The 19993-nt window shown below is 41.3% G+C and overlaps 2 protein-coding genes across 8 annotated transcripts in view; one reads left to right on the top strand and one right to left on the bottom strand.

Annotated features, from left to right (window-relative positions):
* Nucleotides 1-19993, top strand: part of ELP3 (elongator acetyltransferase complex subunit 3) — a 155332-nt gene that overhangs the window by 18003 nt on the left and 117336 nt on the right. The window lies entirely within an intron of this gene.
* NUGGC (nuclear GTPase, germinal center associated) overlaps nt 6808-19993 on the bottom strand; it is a 44838-nt gene continuing 31652 nt past the window's right edge. For 6 of the 7 annotated variants that reach the window (XM_019733161.3, XM_019733162.3, XM_074338358.2 and 3 more), the window contains 7 exons: nt 19173-19337; nt 16308-16465; nt 14625-14763; nt 13367-13475; nt 12578-12714; nt 10149-10239; nt 6808-7056 (listed from right to left, as the gene is read on the bottom strand). In XM_019733161.3, coding sequence (XP_019588720.2) covers nt 6917-7056; nt 10149-10239; nt 12578-12714; nt 13367-13475; nt 14625-14763; nt 16308-16465; nt 19173-19337 — 939 coding nt within the window. In that variant the 3' untranslated portion in view covers nt 6808-6916. Of the gene's footprint in view, nt 7057-7834; nt 9902-10148; nt 10240-12577; nt 12715-13366; nt 13476-14624; nt 14764-16307; nt 16466-19172; nt 19338-19993 lie in introns of those variants that run through there. The other variant, XM_074338359.2, reaches the window with a different exon arrangement.

Raw genomic sequence — 19993 nt, 5'->3', positions numbered from 1 at the left:
GAAGTAAAAAGAAAGACTTCATAGCGAAAGTGGCGGGGCACTCCCAAAGAAAAGATTGTGACAAGACAATTCAAATAGAAGAAATTCAAATCAACACAAAAAATGTTTCGGCATCAGTAACAACCCAAGCAGTACAAGATGGTAATGTTAAAAATCTGATTCTATCAATCTATTGCAGAAAAGGCTAATAACCAGATTGGGTAAAAAAAAAAAAAATCAATGTTACAGGAATTCTCATCCCTGCTAGTGAGTGGACAGGGTTTCTGGAAAACAATTTGAGACTTTAAAATGCTCTTACACTCAGATCCTATCATGGAATTCTTAAAACTTTATCCTAAAGGGAAAAAAAATCAGAGACAGGGACCGAGACATCTCTGTAAGAATATTCTTTATGATGTTATTTATAATGGAGAAAACCAGCACCATCAAAATGTCCAACAACAGGATAATGGTAAAATAAATGATGGTACATCTATATATTAGAATATCGTGCAGGCATTTAAAGTGTGTTTCAAAACTACAGTATTATGTTCCCTGTCCACCTCACAGTCTTCTGAGCAGCACACCTTCTCTTCCGGTCTCCTCTAGAATCCAGGCCTGCCCTGAACCCCAGTCTTGCTCCCTGATGGTAGTGGCATCCTGCCTGACTCTAGCCAGTCCCCCCTTTCCTGGGAAGATGGATCTGCTGTGACTTAGAACCCATGATGGAGCCTGTGAGCTAGACCAAAGAACACATAAAAGTCTCTTGCTCCCAATAGTAACCTCCGGAACCCCAGCTCCTGTTTCCCGAATGTCCTGTTTTCCTCTTGATTCTACCCTGGGGGTTTCAGCGTTTCCTTTCTTTCTGGCATCTGACCTGTTCTCCTGGACTCATGTTCCTGTCGGCCTGCTGCCTCCTACCAGGAATCAAGACTCTCCCTCAGCTTCTTCCCCATTTGTTCTCTCTGCCAGCGTAGGTGGGCTCCTCACCCGCAGCTCTTGGTTGTGTTCTTCAGGCAAACAGCCTGTGCCTGCACCAGCTCTGACTAACTTTTTAAGCTTTGGCTGGAGTTAACACCACGGCCCCTCAGAGCAACGAGGTAATTCCATTTGGGCAAAATTAAGATTTAGAGGAGAACGCTATAAACCCAACAAGATGTTAGTCCACAGCCCTCATTTGGCCTATGGGTTATTTAGAAAGGGTGCTGTTTACTTTACAAATATTTGGAGATTTTCCAGATTTCTTTCTGTTATTGATTTCTAATTTAATTTCATTGTGGTCAGAGAATAGTCTCTGTATGATTTCAATATTTTTGAATGTATGAAGACTTGTTTTGTGGCTCAGGATATGGTCCGTCATGGTAAATGTTCCAAGAACACTAGAAATGAATTTGTACTCTGATGCTGTTGAGTTGAGTGTTCTATAAATATCAGTTCCTAAAGTTGGTTGTTCAAATCTTCTATATTCTTTCTGAGTTACTCTACTTTTTCTATCTGTTATTGAGAGGGGGTATTGAAATTTCCAACTATAATTGTGGATTTTGCTGTTTCTCCTTTGAGTTCTATTAGCTTTTGTTTTGTGTATTTTGAAACTTTGTTGTTAGGTGCATAACTAGACTTGTTATGTCCTAGTTATGAATTAACTTTGTCACTATACAGTGACTCTCTTTACCTCTGGAAATATTCCTTGCTCTGAAGCTTGTCTGATATAACATAGGCACTCTAACTTTCTTTATGTTAGGACTTACAAGTATATGTTTTCCATTCTTTTACTTTCAACCGACTTGCATCTTTTTATTTAAGTGGGCTTCTTGACAAACTCATAGATACAAATAACAAATTGATGGTTACCAGATGGAAGGGGATTCGGGCAGATGGGTGAAAAAGGTGAAGAGATTAAGAAGTACAAATTACCAGTTATAAAAACAGCCACAGGATGTAAAGTACAGCATTGGGAATATATTCAATAATATTGTAATAACCGTGGTGTCAGATGGATACTAGACTTATCGGGGTGATCACTTCGTAAGATATACAAATGTCTAATCAGTATGTTGTACACCTGAAACTAATGTAATATCGTATCTCTACCGTAATTGAAAAAAAGTTTTAAAGCAAAAAAAAGATATGATAGTTTTTATATTGTTTGCATCCTTAAATAGCATCCTGTTTCAGGTTTTAATAAGACTTAAAGAAGATAATTCATGCAAAGTGCAACAAAGTATAATTTGCGTGTATGTATTTGCCTTGTACATATCTGCTATATAGTAACTACACAGTAAACACCAGTGGTTATTAAATTTAAAAAATAAAGTAGATTTCTTGTAGACAACGTATAGTTAGTTGGGTCTTGCTTTTTAAAATCTAATCTGATAATCCCTGCCTTTTAATTCGTGTTTCACCATTTGCATTTAATGTGATTATTTATATGATTGGGTTAGCTCTATCATTTGGCAATTTGTTTTCTATTTTACCTTCTGTGATTTGTTCTTTGTTCCTCTTTTCCTGCCTGTTTAGGATTATTTGAGTAATTTTAACATTCCACTTTATCTCCTTTAGTGGCTTATTAGACATATCTCTTATGTTTCCAGTGGTTACTCTAGGGTTTACAGTATGTATCTTTAAAGTATCATGTTCTACATTCAAGTAATATTAATCACTTTATGCATAGTATAAAAATATTACACAATATACTTCCATTTCTCCCCTCCTGGCCTTTGGACTATCCTCATACATTTCACTCTTACATGTTATAAACCTTTTGATGCAATTGTTTTTGTTTTTCTTTTAAATAATCTTTTTAAGTCCTAAAGAGATTAAAGATAAATAAGAAAAAGTCTTTTATATTTACCCACACACTATTTCCAGTGCTCTTCATTTATTTATGTAGTTTCAAATTTCTATCTGGTACCATTATTCTTCTGATTGAAGGCCTTTCTTTAACATTTATTTTTATTTATTTATTTATTTATTTATTTATTTATTTATTTTCTTTAACTTTACTTGTAGCACTAGCCTTCTGGTCAAATGAATTATGTCAGCTTTTGTATGTCAAAAAAGTATCATCTCACTTTTTTCTCTTCATCACTGGTTGTCAGCAATTTGATTATGATATGTTTTGGTGTGATTTTCCCTGTTTCTTCTACTTAGGATTCTTTGGGCATCTTGGATCTCTAGGTTTATAGTTTTTATCAAGTTTGAAAAATTCTCAACCATTATGCCTTTAAATATTTTTTCTATATTTCCATCTCTCTCCTGTACTTCTGTGATTCCAGTAATAAGTGTTTTAAGCTGCTTTATAATGTCCCATAGTTCACTGATACTTTGTTCTTTTTTTTCAGTTTTTTTCTTCTCTGTTTCATTGTGGCTCTATTTTCTTGCTCTGTCTTCAGATTTATTAATCTTTTCTCCTTTTTTTCAGCTTTATTGAAGTATGATTGACAAATTAAATTGTAAGCTATTTAAAATGTACAACATGATGATTTGATATGCATACACATTTTTAAAGGATTTTCACCCATCAAATTAATTAACTAATGCATCCATAAGCTCACATATTTCCCTTTAAAAAGAAAAAACTCTTATTTTACAGCATCTGTTAATCACCTAAACATTGAATTTTTCAATCTCTGGAAATTCTATTTGGGTCTTACTTTGTCCATTTCTCTCATCTTTATGTTTATGCTTTAGCCTATCTTCTTGAGCATTTGGAGTAAATTTATAATAGCCATTTTAACATTTTTGTCTACTAATTCTATTACCCTGTTTCATTCCTGGGTCTTCTTCTATTGATTTTTCTCCTCAATATGGGTCATTTCCCCCTACTTCTTTGCATGCCTGGTAATTTTTATTTTGATGCCGTACATTGTACATTTTCCAACGCTGGGTGCTGAAATTTTTTATTTCTTTACGTGTTTTTGTGTTTTGTTCTGGGATACAGTTAAGTTAGTTGGGAACAGTTTGATCCATCTGAAGTTTGTTTTTTAAACTTTGTTAGGTGGATGCACAACAGCCGTTAGTCTAGGTCAGTATTGGCCCACTCCTGAGGCAATATTCTTCTGAGAACTCGACTTGATGCCTCATGTGTGTGAAGGTCTTTCCACTCTGGCTACTCCGAGCTTGATGTGAAATTTGGGGATTTTTCTGCCTGCTCCTTTCCACTGATTCTTTCTGGGTAGTTGTGTGTGCTAATTAGCCCTAGACCTGCTTTATATCTCTGGCGTTTTCTCTCTGCATAGCTCTTTTCTTCACAGTACTTCACCTTGTGAATTCTAACCGCCTTGGACTCCCCCAAACTCTGCACTGTCTCCTTAACTCAGGCTTTTTATGGGTTCCCCCTCCCTGTACTGTGGCCTGGAAACTCTATCGAGGCGGCAAAATGGGACAATTGTAGGGTTCACCTTGTTTGTCTCCCTTCCTTCAGGGATTATTGTTCTGCACTGACTATTTTCCCCACATCTGCAAACTATTGTTTCATAAGTTTTGTTTGGCTTTTTAGTGGCTTAAGGTCGGAGGTTATATATGGTCCTTGTCACTCTCTCGTGGCTGGAAGTGGAAGTTCTCCACAGCCCTCACTTGAAATTTAAAGAGTAAAACTATGCAAACTTCAATGCAACTGTACGTGTTTAGAAGGTTAAAAAGAAAAGGAACCACTGAGACTCATCTACATGGATAAAATCCTTTTTTCAAATCTTAGGCAAAAAACATCAAAATAAGAAGGGAAGGATTTAAAATCTTAGAATTTCAAAGCAGCAAAAGCCTTTAAATCATCTAGTTCATCTCCCTCATTTGGTATATGAAGCAATGAAATCTTCCAGATGTCAAAGAGCTGTCAAAGGTCATATCAGTGCTGAGCAGAGCTGGGTTTATAACTTCATTCTCCCAACAAATAAGCCGTGAAAGCTTGTTACTTCTATTCTGCCGCCAAATAATAACTATTTATCAAGTACTATTAAGGACTTGATAAGTACTTCCTGACAACCCTAGTAGAGTCAAGGTAGGTATTATTATTATCACCATTTAAAAATAAATAACTTGAAGCTTAGGGAGTTTCAATAATTTGTCTAAGACATCAGTTCTCAAAATGTGGTCCTTGAAATACTGGGGGTCTGCTAGGTCCAACTATTTTTATAATAATATTAAGATTTTGTTTGCCTTTTTTTTTTTTTTTACCATGTTGACATATGTACTAAAGGTTTAAAAATACAGGTGGATAAAACCACTTGCACCAAGTGTAAACCAAGCCAAACCAGTGGCACCAAACTATACTAGTAACTGTTACATTTTTCACTGTGCACTTGCAGGTTTTTTTTTTTCCTAAGCCTGTTTTACTTAAGAATGTTCTTAATGAGACAGTATAAGGTATTAATTCTGTTCATTATTGACTCTTAAGCAGATGATATTTTATTATTTTATGTGACCAAAACGGAAGTACACTTAAAAGACTTCTACTACTTTAAGGAAAAGCATTTGTATTATTGAGTTTCAAGTTGAACTTGACTTTTTTTCTATAGAACATCATTTTTACTTGCAATAACAATTGACAAACTATGGTTAATCATACATGATTAAATAGTGGACATTTTCTTGAACAAAATGAGCCTATCACTTCAAAGAGAACAACTGATAGTATTTCTTGCCATTCCTAAAATGAGCTTTTAGGAAAAAATTTGAATTTTATAAAACTTGAATCCTCTATCATGAACTTGACAGCTTCCCAATACTTCAAGACTTTCCTGATGAAGCTAGTAGAAATATGAACAAATTGACATTTTTGTTATTATATAATGAAATGTATTGACTTTTGGAAGATCTGCTTAACTTCAGTGAACAAATATTTTCAAAATGACCAAGGCCTGATGCCACAAAATCATTCATTGGTAAAAGATACATTGAAAATATGAGATAGAAATGTATTTTAATGTAACAATATCTTAAAAGTTCACCAATATGGTTTCAGATTCCACACTGCAACTAGTCTTTAAGAATTACCACTTGTCAAGAATGTCATATCAAAGAAGAATATCCAGAAATAATCTGAAAGACTATTAAAATATTCTTCTTTATTCCCACACTATGTCTGCATAAGACTGTATTTTTTCATGTACATCAACCAAAAAGACACACTGCGACAGACTGAATGCAGAAACAGATAAGAGAGTCCAGCTGTCTTCTATTAGGCCAGAGGATAAAGAGATTGGCAGAAGTATGAAGTAATATCACTCTTCTCACTAAAATTTTTTGAAAAGTTTTTTTCATAAAAATATGTTATTTATATTCACATGTAATGGGTTAATTATTGTGACTTTTAAATGAACTAATAAATAATTATTTACCATTTTCCTCAGTTTTCATTTCGAATACAGTAAATATCAATAGGTATAACCCACATAACAAAATCTCTTTGGGGTCCTTAATAATTTTTAAGAGTATAAGGTCTCGAGATCAAAATGTTTCAGAAGTACCAGTCTGAATTAGCACTCCTGAGAAGTGATAAAGCCAGGTCTCTTGTTCAGCTGGCTCTTAAACCCATGCTGTTTGCACAGCACAAGCCCACCTCCTTACCCGAACGTCTCATCAGTATTAGGGTGGGAAATAGAATTGGGTCTCTAAAGCTTTCTTTTGCAATTGTTTTTCCAATAATATTTAGGTTTAGATATCTTTCCTTGGTGAAGTACAAGTTTCTTGTCCCTAAAGCTTTAGAACGGCACTTGGGATTCAAGATGACTCTTTTTGGCGATAGAATAAAAAAGTGAATTGATGTTGCTCAGTGATCTGCTTATGTCAGAAGTAACAATCTATTGAGGTTTATACTGTGTATAAAGCTCAGACAGTTGGGAGATGTTCTTTAGTAGATTTTTCAAGACAGAAGTAATTCTGGTTATCTGGCTCCAAGCTTGTTTCTCATCCACTTGATGCTAAGCTCCAAAAAATACATTTATGTTCTGGGGGGCCCAGCTTTGCTGGGGGACATTCTCAGGAGGAAATCTTGCATGCCCTGCCGTAGCACTGCATTCTCAGCAACCTCCCTCAGGCTTCTGTGTAGCTTTTCCATCTCCTTGTATTCACTTTTGACGTCTACGGAGGAGCAGAAAGCATGCACCAGGAGTTAGCATCCTTTTCAGAAATGTTCCCAGAAAAACAACTCCCCTGAGAATCATGTTATGACCTGGGTCACTTGTCCCAGAATGTGAGATCTGGAATGGGGCTTAGAGATGAGATCGTCCAATGGATTTGTTTTATAAATCACCTGATCAAATCCAGCATTCTTGCTTTTCCCTTAAGGCTTATCTCGGCAAAGAGGTCACCCTCAAAAGAACACAAACCTACCTATAAAAAAAGGTTTGGGCCATTGTAGAGTCTTTATTCGGGTTCTGCAAGAGCTCAGTGGAAGGAGATATACACAGCATATTATACAATAAATCTCCCCTAAGCGTCTCCAGGAATCTCTCTCCTTCCCCTGTTCCCTCTCCAGCAATCCCCATACTAAGTGAATTTGCTATGTTCTGGCATCTCAGGTTTTCACCCTATGATCTGTAATCAGATTATATCCCTGTGATGGTTAATTTCACCTGTTCACTTGTCTAGGCTATGGTGACCAGATAAGTGGTCAAACATTATTCTGAAGGTTTCTTTGTGTTTTTGGATGAGATTTACATTTAAATCGGTAGACCTCGAGTAAAGCAGATTGCACTCCTCATCTAATCAGTTGAAGGCCTGAGTAGAACACATGGCTGCCGCCCTACACCCACCCCACACACACACACACTCCCACCTCCACCTCCCCCAGCCAGAGGGCATTCTCCAGCAGACTGTCACATTGCCAGTGAGACCTTCCCGCCATACCCTGTCTCCTACTCTCAGCCCTCCCTCTCCCCTTTCCTTGCTTTATTTTTCTCCATAGCATGTATCACCCTTTGGCATGCTTCTTATTTTGTGTATTGTTCTGCTTATTGCCTGCCTTCTGCTCCCTGGGCTGTATGCTCTGTGCAGAGATTTTTGTCTGTGTTGGTCACTGCTGTATCCACAACACATAGAACACTGCCTGGCACCTCGGAGGAGATGATAATTACTTGTGGAGTGAATGCGTACTGTCCACGACTGTGATTTACATCCTTACACATCTTGCCTTACTCCAAGCGGGGACTGTTATAGACCTCTTTGGCACCAGACACAGCACTCCCTACATAGTGTATGTTTGCTGTTGATGGTGAAGAAAAGGAAATGATCTTAAATTATGGCAGGAGCAGTTTACGTCAGACTCAGGGAACATTTTCTGGGTGCGAGACCTGGACAGTTGTGAGATAGGGCAGGGGCAGGGCCTCCAAGAAAAACCATTCACTGCTAGTTGGAGACAAAAGACTAGTAAATCAAGATGAGACAAGACCAGCCAGAACTGGCCATGACAAAGATGGCGAGGAGAGTCACCTCCAAGTGACCTCCAGCCACACTATATGTCATGTAATAATCTCCACACTAAATAACACACCCGCCAGCTCCATGACACCTACAGAGAGGACCATATAAGGATAAAAAGGGGGTGTATCTCAAGTTCCTGGAAAAACCCACCCCTTCTGAGAACTAATAAGATTATTCTTCCCCCTATTCCCATATTAAAAGCTTAACTAATAAAAACCACAGCCATAAGGAGGGAGAGTCAGGGCTCTCTCTGCTGAAGGGCAGCCTGTGCTCTGCCTATGGAGTAGATTTTTATTCAATAAACTACTTTCGCTTTATTTCCTGGCTCACACTTGAATTCTTTCCTGTGCAAAGCCAAGGACCCTCTCTCCTGCAAGAGTTGGAAGACCTTTTGGCAAGTATGAGTTCTTTAAAGAAGACACAATTGGATGACCATAATCTTCAAAGAGATTCCTGTGAAGGCCTTGACAGAAAGTCATGAGAGGGTCCAAAAAATTACAGGTTGAGAGTGTTCTATCTCCTTCCCATTAGAAGCGGTTAGATGTCCATCTAAGCAGCCAGAGGTGGGGATAATGTTGATTTCCAGAGATAGGTAAGTGCAGGATGGACGTTTCGAAGCAGCAGATGTGGCTTTTAGCTCTGCTCGCTTTCACCCCAACACACTCAATGGCATCAGATCTTTTTTTTTTTTTCCCCAGCAGGCAACTATGTACATGGTTTAAAATTTAAAAGGCACAACATATACAGAGTGCAAAGTAAATCTCTCACCTTTCCTGTCCCTCAGCCTCCAAGTTCCTCTCCTTAGAGGCAACTAGTGTGACCAGTTTCTTTTGTATCCCGCAGAGATTTTTATGCATATACATATGTATTTCCTTTTTTCTTTCACAAATGGCAACATACTCCACACATTTTTGCTTTTTTCCACTTTACAATACATGCTGGAGATTGTTTCATATTGCTACTATCTATGTTCCTTTTAACAATTGCACAATCCTCCACTAGTTGTACACCTGTTAACTTCACCAGTGCTCTCGTGACAGATATTTGCATTGTTCCAATATTTGACATCATTAGCGATGCTTCCCTGAATAACCCTGGCCACATGCCATTCTGCTCATGTACAAGGATATCATAGGATGAATTCCTAGAAACAGGATCGCTGAGCCAAAGGATGGGTGCATTTTTCATTTACTAGAAATTGTCCAATTGCTTTTTGCACCAGTTTATGCTCTCCGGTTTACATGCCGCCTCGTAGAGCCCATGGCATGGAAGGGAGATGGTTGCTTGCAACAGAGCACACAGGTGTTGCATCCACAGACTCCTGGAGGAGGAAGAGAAACCCTTCTCCACCACCACCACCAGATAGTGAGGCTTTTCATGAGAAGGTATCAACTTAAAAGAACAAGTTTATGGAGCTAGTAGGGCAGAATCATAGATTTGTATTTGCCTCTTTCCAGCTGTGGATCGTGGGCCCATCATCTCATCTGAGTCTCTGTTTCTGCATCTGCAAAATGGAGTAATAGTATCTACGCCTGAGGGCTAATGTGAGAATTTGATGAGGTGTTGTGCACAGAGCCTGAGTACAATGCTTTGTCTTGGTCGGGTACTCAGCAAAGGGAGGGGCGATCATAGTTATCATCTCCATTCCTTCCCCCAGAAATTCTTCCTAACTTCTTTAAATCCAGTAAAGAACGACCTCAGCTAGGGCGGTCTGCAAGCTCACCCTTTATGCAAAGGTTTTATATATTTACCTGCAAGCTCCTTGTAGAGACCATCCCCCTGGGATGAAGCAAGGGTCAGCATGGTGGCGATACTGCCCTTCACCTTCTCCGTGATTCCATTCTGCACAAAAAAGGATGGTCATTCTGTTAGGATGGCACAGCCCACGAGACAGGGAATCTTATGAAGGGGACCCCACCCAATCCGGGAATCAGTGTGTAAGACTGGGGTTACCAAAATCAAAGTCAGGTCCAAGGTGGGCCATTTTAGAGTACATGGAATGGCTCAGGAGTCAACAGGGCAAAGTTTCTGTGGGGTCCCACCTGTCACAGCATCTCCTCCCCTGCCTATCAAGTCTCATCGGGGATTGTCCCTCTGGTGCTGACCGACTGAGTCAGGCGCTAGTGAGGACACATGGAAGAATAAGGAGAGTACAGCAACCACAGACACGGAAAAAGAGGGACAGCACTGGCCACCATCCACCATCTCATCACGTATCTAGTCCCTGGATACACGTTGATTGAGTACCTGCTTTGTGCAACATACCGTACTTGACATACCTGTTTCTTCTCCCTAACTCCTAACAAATGTCTTCTTACTCCTCTCAGTCCTTTTATCACCTGAAACCATTTTCCCTCTTCTAACCATCTCTTCCCTCCCTTTGAAAAATACCCAACACTTTCCTCTAGCCTGACAGAGCCTCATTTTGAACCTGGATCTCCTGACTCCAAGTCTTATGCTTTTTTTCCCTTCAACACACCAGGCCAAGTACCCTAAGCTCCAGTCTCAGCTCTTGCTCTGAGCCATGAGCTAGTAACTTAAGCCCTCTGAGCATTAGATACGCTGTCCATAAGACCAGAGAATGGGAACGCTCTGTGGTCTTGCCCCATTTCAACTTCCTACATTGCTGTCATTGAAGATACATTTGAACATGGTCAATGTACTAAGCTTTTGTTTGTTTGTTTGTTTTTAGTGGAATTTTTCCTTGGTCACCTAAAGGCCAATTTCTATATATCCAATGGGGACTGGGTGCCATAGAGGTTGGCCAGTTTTCTGCATAGATTTACAGACTGTGATAATATGTTAAATGACAGAAAGTAAACTGCTACTGGTATACGAGATACTTCTTAGCCTATTCTAAGAGCAATTACATGCTTTTTCTGTATTGTAGAGAAAGGCATTTTCCAAAACTGCAATGAGGGTGCAGAGTGGTGGTGGTTGGAGGTTGGTGGGGGGGCGTTGAGCTAAAGTAGGCAGGAGACATTTCAGGATGTAGGTTGGTTCAGCTGTGGACCAAAATAGCCACTAGCCAGGTTCCTTGGGAGGCTGGGAGAGGGTCCGTTAAACCTGGACTGAGGCAGAAGAATTGGGAAACTCACATGGCCAGGGAGGGACCAACATGTCCTAGACTAAAACAATTTATGTTACCTGGGGGTGGGGGTGGCCGGCTAAGAGACCCAGGGCTGAGACAAGATGGCCCAAGTATACTTGCCAGAAACACTTAGGTTCAAGGAAACTGTTAGGAACTATCTTCTGAGATAGACAGAATCAAACCTAAATATGTGCTAGGAACTATAAATGTCGGAGCCATAATAGTTTATTGGCATTTATTTATTGATATTTTATGTAAATAAGACATTTCCCTCATAAAAAATCCATCTTGAGATTATGTTTTTGTTGAAGACCCTGGAGTGTCAGATCCTCGCTCTGTAACTTACGAGCTGTATGGCCTTTTATTACACTGTTCTCTGCCTCAGTTTCCTTACCCATAAAATGAGAACAAGAATCGTACAGTCACCCCTCCGTATCCAAGGGGCATCTGTTCCAGGACCCCTCACTGATACCCAAATCCGAAGATGCTCAAGCCCCTTATATAAGATGATACTGTTTTTCGCATATAACCTGTATTTGCATACAGCAAGCTATGCCTACACATTACTTTCTTCGTGTGGACTCAGTCTAGCGCTCAGTGTGTGGCAAATTCAAGTTTTGCTTTTTGGAACTTCCCCCACACTCCCCAATATTTTCAATCTGTGGATGATTGAATTTGACAATGTGAAACCTGTGGATACAGAGGACCGAGTGCATTTACCTGACAGATTCACTGGAGATGAAATGAGCTAATGTGTGTAAAGATCTTAGGATGTCATCTAGCTATTACAGTTGTCTACTGATGACTTATGAAAGAGGAAAAGTGCAGGAGAGGGCTGAGGGGCTGCATTCTGAAGTCACAGCGCCAGAGAGGAGACTGACCCTAGCATGCAGTGGCAGTGAAGGAAGAATGCCAACGCCAGCTGGCCTCCTCTCCCGGCACTGTGGCCATTGGTTGGAAGGCAGCTGGCTCTATTTGGGCCCATTGGGCCCAAACTGCTACTACTTCTTCCGTCTTCTGTGCCCACTTCCTCTCTTCCCCCAGGAGCCTGTCTCTCGGGCTGGAATTCAGACTACGGATGAGGCATACCTTCAGCTGCTGAAACTGGTGCTGCATCCTTTCTTGAGCCCTTTCAAACATGCCCTCAGCCACCTGCCGGTCCACCCCTCTTCTGATGATGTCTTTCATCCTCTCGCATGCTTTTTTGCCAGTGATCTGAGCGGCCTCTGGAAAAAATGGGAGCCACAGTCACACCCCAAGGACTTGCTTAGAAATCTTTAGCATCAGAAAGAAAGAGAAGCAGACAAACGAAAACTATATGCATATACACACACTTCCATATGTTCATATACATAGCACCATTTTCCACCCAGTGGAAATAATTTAATAATAATATGATACCAAAAACCTAACACCCAATATTTAGATAACTGTGATCCAGGAAACCTGAGTGAAGTAAGCAGAAGCTTATAAAATTCCACCCCTGCTCTCCAAAAAAAAAAAAAAAACAAGACTCCAAAATGAGAAGGAGCTGGAAAGTGAATTTACCAATACTTATAAAAAATAAGAATGAGAACTGGATGATGGATTTTATAGTTTAATTAGTAATTAGCTGAAATGGAGCTTAGGGAGGAGAAGCAAGATGTCTAGATAAAGGGTGGCCAGAAGGAACTGGAAACACACAGATAAAATGGGTTCATGAATTACCTCTCTCTACACCCTTGCAATTATTTGGTTTTGATGTGTAAACCAGGAGTGTTACAGGGACTTAGGATGCAGGAAGACAAATACTTGGTGGGGGAGCAGCAGAAAAGGGTCCTAAAGGAGCGGATAGGAAGACCCCAGAGAAAGCAGAAACGTTTTTCCCAGAGCCCCCACCTTCATAACAGGGCTTCAGGTCGTTCTGAACGGAGGTAGTGAGAGACTCATAGATTTTCCTCTTCTTTCTGAGGATGTGTTCCTCCAGGCCTCCCAGGATGGCGCTTATCTGAGAATCCACATTTAAAAGAGGCCATTTGCGTCAACTTCTTCAACAGAAGCAGGTCAGGTGTTCCCGCGTGTGGCCATGATTTCCCTCTGCCTTAGGTTATGGTTGGCTGTTCACATGATTCCACAACTAGGTTGTGAGCTTCTCAGAGGCAGGACCTTATATCCCAAAGTGCTTCCCACAGAGCCTGGCACCTACAAACAACTCGTTAAGGATTTGCTGAGTTGAACTGAGGCACATGCAAGGTGCAGGAATAGGCCCTCTTTGGGGAAGGGCAAGGGGAGGCACAGGCTATTTCTGTAGTGTTGCCATGTGATTTGGGCTGGGCCTGTGCTCTGGACTGAATATTCGTGTGTCCATCCTCCCAAACTTCATATGTTGAAAGGAGGTGAGGTCTTTGGGAGTGATAAGGTTATGAGGAGGGGGCTTATTCCCCTCATAGAAGAGGCCCTAGAGGGCTCCTTTGTCCTTCTGCCAGGCGAGGTTACAGTAAAAAGCCAGCTGTCTATGAACCAGGAACTGGGCCGACCAGACACCAAATCTGCCTGTACCTTGATCTTGTACTTACAAGCCTCCAGAACCATGAGAAATAAATTTCGGTTGTGTATAAGCTACCCAGTTTATGGCATTTTGTGATAGCAGCCCAAATGGACCAAGACAGCCTAGAAGGAAATGGGTCACAGACAAGAGTCTTGAATACTCAAAACTGAAAAATGATCTGCAAAAGACACAGCATTTTTTTAAAAAGCTCCACTGCTTTGGATAATACTTCATAATATTGGTAAAAATGATCAATAGGTTAGTGAAAATGTTATAAGTGGATTCAACTTGTTGTACATCTGAGGATTCTTTGAAGGTTCTTCCTGAGAACTGAGTCTACTTTACAATCTCAGCATTTACTATCGTTTGCAGTAGAACAGTGGAACAAAGCTGGCCCGAGTGTCTTACACCTTGATAGTGGTCTCAGGGCCACCTCTCTCTCTCCCCGTCCCACTATGTTGTGTATTTCACAGTACTTGTTATTAGATACGCCCAGACCCTGGACACTGCAAGGAAACAAGCAGGGAGAGACAGGCAGTGTCCAAAATCATGTTGGGAAGAAAACCACTACCAAACCTCACCACCCTCTTCACCATGGAAGGACCTTACCTCTTGGATCAGGAAACTTTTTTTGTAGCTATCATGTTTCCATCCATTCCTTATTCCAATTTCCATCATTTTCTCCTGCAGAGAGTGCTTAAAAGCATCTATGTGAGGCATCAAAGCGGAATTGGTGGGTGTTCCAGCCCTACAGAAGAAAGCAATGTAAAATGTTAAGAGATGATAGTAGCTATTGTGAGACTGAAACAAAGAGGAAACCAGCTGGTATCATTTTATTAATTTTAAAGAGAATGGGGGGTGAGATCTAACAGTTATCACATTCCTATCATGAGCCAGGCACTGTGTTGTGCTGGCCCTTGACATAAAAATCTATAAAATCAGTGCAGTGATGCCCATTTTACAGATAAGAAAACTGAGGTTTAGAGAAGATTGCTGATGTGTTCAAGACCACACAGCTAGTAAGTGGCAGAGCCAGGCTTTGGATACTGATCTGTTTCATCTAGAAACTCAGTCTTTCCACGGCCAAGATGTTTCCACTTGAAAGGATGAAACTCGAACTACACCTTAAGAGATAGGGAAGATTTAGGAAAGTGAAAAGAAGAAGGAGTTGTTCTCCGTTGGGACAACATAGTGAACAAAGTTTCAGCAGGTTCCAGGAGTAAGACGCAGCAGGTTATAGAGGAGAGGGCATAGGCTTGAAATGCTAGCTCTTTAATTACGAGCGGGGAAAGCTGTATAACTCCCCTGAATCTCAGTTGGTTCTCTTATAAAAAAAACAGAGCACTTCAGAGGGTTATTGGAAGGACGGGATGAGACAATGCACACAGAATACTTAGCACAGTTCCCGGGACATCTCAGCTGCTCTTTGTTCCCCTCCAGGCTGGCTAAAGCAGAGAGATGACACTGGGCCACAGCCTGGGGAGAGATCAGATAGGCCAGTTTGGAGGCCAGTGGAATATCTTGAATGCCATTCTAAGGAATTTGGAGTTTACCCTACAGACTTGTAAACAATGGGTGGGGTGGGGTGGGCGTAGGTGGAAGGGCCTGATCCCAAAAGAGTTTAAAGGAAGATGGGGGCGGGGAGGAGGGCACACAGTAAGAATCAAACCCAGGTGGAATGGTTCGAGCAGCAGCAGGTAGTAAACCAGGTAAAATGCCAGAGAAGGAGCAAGACTGGGGATAGGCTGGGATGTTAGGAGATTCTGTTTCTGTTGATGGAGGAAAAGATTGGAGGTCAAGGGAGAACGGAAGGAGGGCGCCTGAAGGTACCTACGGCCCCACCCAGGCCATGTTTGTGAGCATGCTGTGTGTCGAAAACAAACACAGAGTCCTGGGTGAGCCACTTTTCCTTTTGGCATTCAGGGAAATTTATGAAGGTCATGTGTTTGCTTAATTCCACACTCTCCAACCAAAATACCCTGTCCTGGGCTCAGAGCCATAAGAAAATGTATCCTCTACTGCACGTATGAGATATTTGAAAAATAATGGGAATCATAATATTAGTCTGAAAGCAACATCTCCACTGCACTCCAGGTCACCATGGGAAATTTTCAAGTAAACCCAACCAAGAAGGCTTTTGTGTTTTGCCAAAGAGAAAGCTTTCCTCCTCAAGTTGCAAGCTACTCTTTACACGTCCAGATCCAAAGCACAAATTCTTCAAGATGAAACTCTGGCCCAACATTCTTCAGATGTTTGTTCACAAAGAAGGAGCGAGATGAAAAGAGCCTTTACCTAAAAATGCCTCCAAAGACGGGATCAATCTGGTCATAGATGGGCTGAGTGATGGCTGCGTTCAGATCTATTCTTGCCAGAGTCCTGGAGGCGTAGATGCCGTTTTTCAGGCAAACAGCTTTCAGCGTCTGGTGAAAACCCTGGTTCCCTCTACTCCTCTAGATAGTGAAACAGTAAGTTAGTAGAGGTCGGGGGCATTCACAGAACGTCACAGGATCGGAATTGCATTGCCGTTAGCCAGAGGCTAGTACCAAGAATCACAGGGAAGAGTAGCAACACCATGCTCTTTCAACATACTATTAAGCTAGACAAAGAGAGCAGCCGTCATGCCTCTAGTCGGTGGGGTGCCCCTGCTCTGGACTTTCAACATGCCCTGTGCTCACGTGGCTCACACCTCCTCTTGTACAGTTTTGTGCTTGTCTCATTAGGCTCCTCTACTAGACCATCGGCTTGTTGAGATCAGCCACAGCGTCTTATCCATCTTGATGGGCTTGCCATCTGGCAAGGGCACAAGTCGTGCTTGAAAAATATTTGTTAAATGAGCAATTATTAAATGAAAATGTGCGACGACCCGACTGGGAGTATCTGTTTCACATTTTTGCAAGCGTAGTCCAATTTTTTTTTATATACTTTTGCTTAAATATTTAATGAAAGGCAATTTGATTTGTAGATCTTTGTACTATTTGTCTCAGAGAAATAAATTCACAGTCAGAGGGAAACAAAAAGATGAGGAAGCTAGAGCTGTAAGAGACATTGATAAATTTTAGCCAGATGGTGATTCTTAGTAAAGAGGAAAAAAAATACATTTGTATTGACTGAAATTTCAGTACAGGGCTTTGGGAGCATTATTCAATGATATGTGTTTTAAAGAAATCTCTTTCAAGTGACTGGCTGGGTGGCATGATAGAATTGTTTAAGAACTATCTTAATATTCTTCCCTTTCACTTAATGTTATAATATGAGCATTTCCTCAGTTTATTGTAAATACTTTCAAAACATTATTTTAATAACCAAACAATATATCATATGAATGTGTAATAATTCATTTTACCATTCTCTTGTTATTAGGTATTTAGGTTACGTTATGTTACATATGACATTAGCATACACATGTTTGCCCAAATTTCTGATCACAAAAGCAAGTTGCTGATCTAATAGGAATGCCCTGGTATGTGTACAATCGCAGAGAAAGAAGCCATGAAAGGGCTGATGAGAGAGAGTCCAATTCATGGGGGGAAGTCGTGGTGAAGGACTGAAGATGGCTGATACTGCTCCTTCCTCTTACAAGCGAATCGTCTCAAAGGAGTGGTCTCCCACCCGTGCCTTCATGTTCTCAGTGCTCATTTGCTCGTTCACTTCTTGTGATCTGGGATCTTTTATCATCCTATGGAAACAGTTCTCTCCAGGGTCACTTAGTTACCTATTGCTATGAAACAAATTACCCCAAATTTAGTGGCTTCAAATAACTATAAGTGTTTCTTATCTCTCGCTGATTCTGCGGTCAGGAACTCGGATTGGTGTTGGCTTGGTTGGTGTTTCACAGTTCACTTGGTGGCCAGGCTGTGTGGCCAAGGTTAAAAGGCAGATAAATGCCACCCACAGAAGAGACCAGTGCAGGCTTCAAGGTCACTGAGAACAGATAACATGCACACCAGGCTCAAGTGGTACCACCTTGACTTAGAGCAAGAGGAGAAAAAGTATGCATAAGATTCAGCCCCTTGCAGTGCCTGGGTCCTTCATGACCAGTGAATTCACCCCACAGCTGATGCAGGAGATGTAGCAACATACATCCCACTTTGTGCTGCAGTACAAGGACCCAAGCCCACTCCCACAGATCTGAAATACAGAAAACTAGGAGCTTGCCTGAGGGCCTTGGTTGCTAGCACTAAGTGGAACAAAGGAGTACACATTGAGCATGAAACTGGGGAAGACATTCCCACACAAGGTGTTCCAGGCCCAAGGCCCATTCTTATTTAGCCAAGTGAGGGTCAAAAGACTGCATGCATTTGATGGTCTTTCCCATCTGCTGGCCAGTTCTGGCTCAGAGCTTCTCCATAAGGCTCTGACAGGTTTCAGATGCGATGACGGTCACCTAAGTGGGGCTGAAGGATCTGTTTCCAAGGAGGCTTCCTACAGGGCTGGCAAGGCGGTGCTGGCTATTGGTGGGGGATCTTGGCCCCTAGTCACGTGGACCTCTCCACACTGATGCTTGACTTTAGTACATGGAGGCTGGCTTCCTAATGAGGGAGTGATCCAAGAGACCAACGTGGAAGCCTCAGTGGCCTTTGGTGACCTAGCCTCAGAAGTCACACTGTCCCTTCTACAGTACTCTACTGACCAGAGGCCAGCCCTGATTCAGTGAGAGAGAAGATTCCACAAGGCATGAATACCAGGAGCTAAGGCTCCCTGGGGCCATCTTGGAGGCTGCCTATTACAGTCACCAATGAATACTCTCAATGGCCAAATCCAATTGCCTTTTTCTTAGCCCAATTTTCTTTAACCCCTCAGGAGTATCTGAAAATCTCCTTAACAAACTTCTTTGCCTTGGTTTTCTTATTGGAAAAAAGAAATTAAGCATTACACTAAAAGTAAGTACCAAAAACAAGAAAAGCATTACACTATTTCCTTCTATTATCTCTCAGACTAATCTTTCTTTGCTCACTCTCCTGGATCCTCTTTATTCTACTTCCTAAATGTGGCCTTTGTGTGAGGTTACGTCATATTGTCCTTCTCTCTACTCCTCAATACCATTCACTCCTAGAGACCTGACTATCAGTTTCCCACAAGTGACTCTCAAATCCTGACCTTGGGGATCAGGCAGACCTCACCCAACATCACAGGTTTTTCCTGGAAAGGGCCACTCACCACCAGGCACGCCCCAAGGATCCGTCGATAGGAAGTCCTGGCATTTCTGACCCCTTCTTGCAGGGGCTGCACTATGGGGGCAAAGCACTGGTCGATGGCCTTCTCCAGCAGCTGTATCTTCTCTTCCACAAATCCCCGCAGGCCACTCATGTGCAAGTATTCATTCTGGGGACAGGGGCAAAGGAACATGAGGCCACGCTCTCCCTAAAGGTACCTTCTCCTCAAACTTTGCTTCCTTTAAGCTTCATTTAGCCTGAGCTAATCACCCACAGTTGACTTCTCCCTGTCATCCCAATAAAGTATCCCTCAGTGCATGAACCTCTTTAAACTTTGTGGGATTGGAGAGTAGAACAAATATAGGCTTCCTGCAACTTTCTTTAGGTATACAATCCATCAGGCTATTTGGGGGAGTACCTATCCAAGGAAAAATCCAATTGTTAACTAAAGCAGATTTTTTCCAATGACATCTGATTCGACAAACATTTAATGTGCTTTGTGCACAAAGCAGTTTTTGAGGCTAGTGTTCCTCAAACGTTAATGTGTATACATGTCACCAAGATAATTTGTTCAAATCTGAGGGCCTAGGAGTCTACATTTCTAGCAAGCCCCCAGGTGAGCCTGATCTACTGGACCCTGGACCACACTTTGAATTGAAAAGCTACAGGACCACAAAAATAAAGACATGGTCCCTTCTTCAAAGGAGAATACAGTCTAGTCAAGGAGGAAAATATCTATTCAAATAATACAAGGGAGGCGCCACCAGGGACAGCCTTGACCTGTAGGTTCCAAATTGGGAACTCCAGTATCTGTTCTCTGTGTGA

Source organism: Rhinolophus sinicus, chromosome 15 (genome assembly GCF_057876585.1).
Source record: "Rhinolophus sinicus isolate RSI-liver-muscle chromosome 15, RSI-T2T, whole genome shotgun sequence".
NCBI lineage: Eukaryota > Metazoa > Chordata > Mammalia > Chiroptera > Rhinolophidae > Rhinolophus > Rhinolophus sinicus.
The sequence above is the reverse complement of the archived record's forward strand: the minus strand, read 5'-3'. Positions and strand labels throughout refer to the sequence as shown.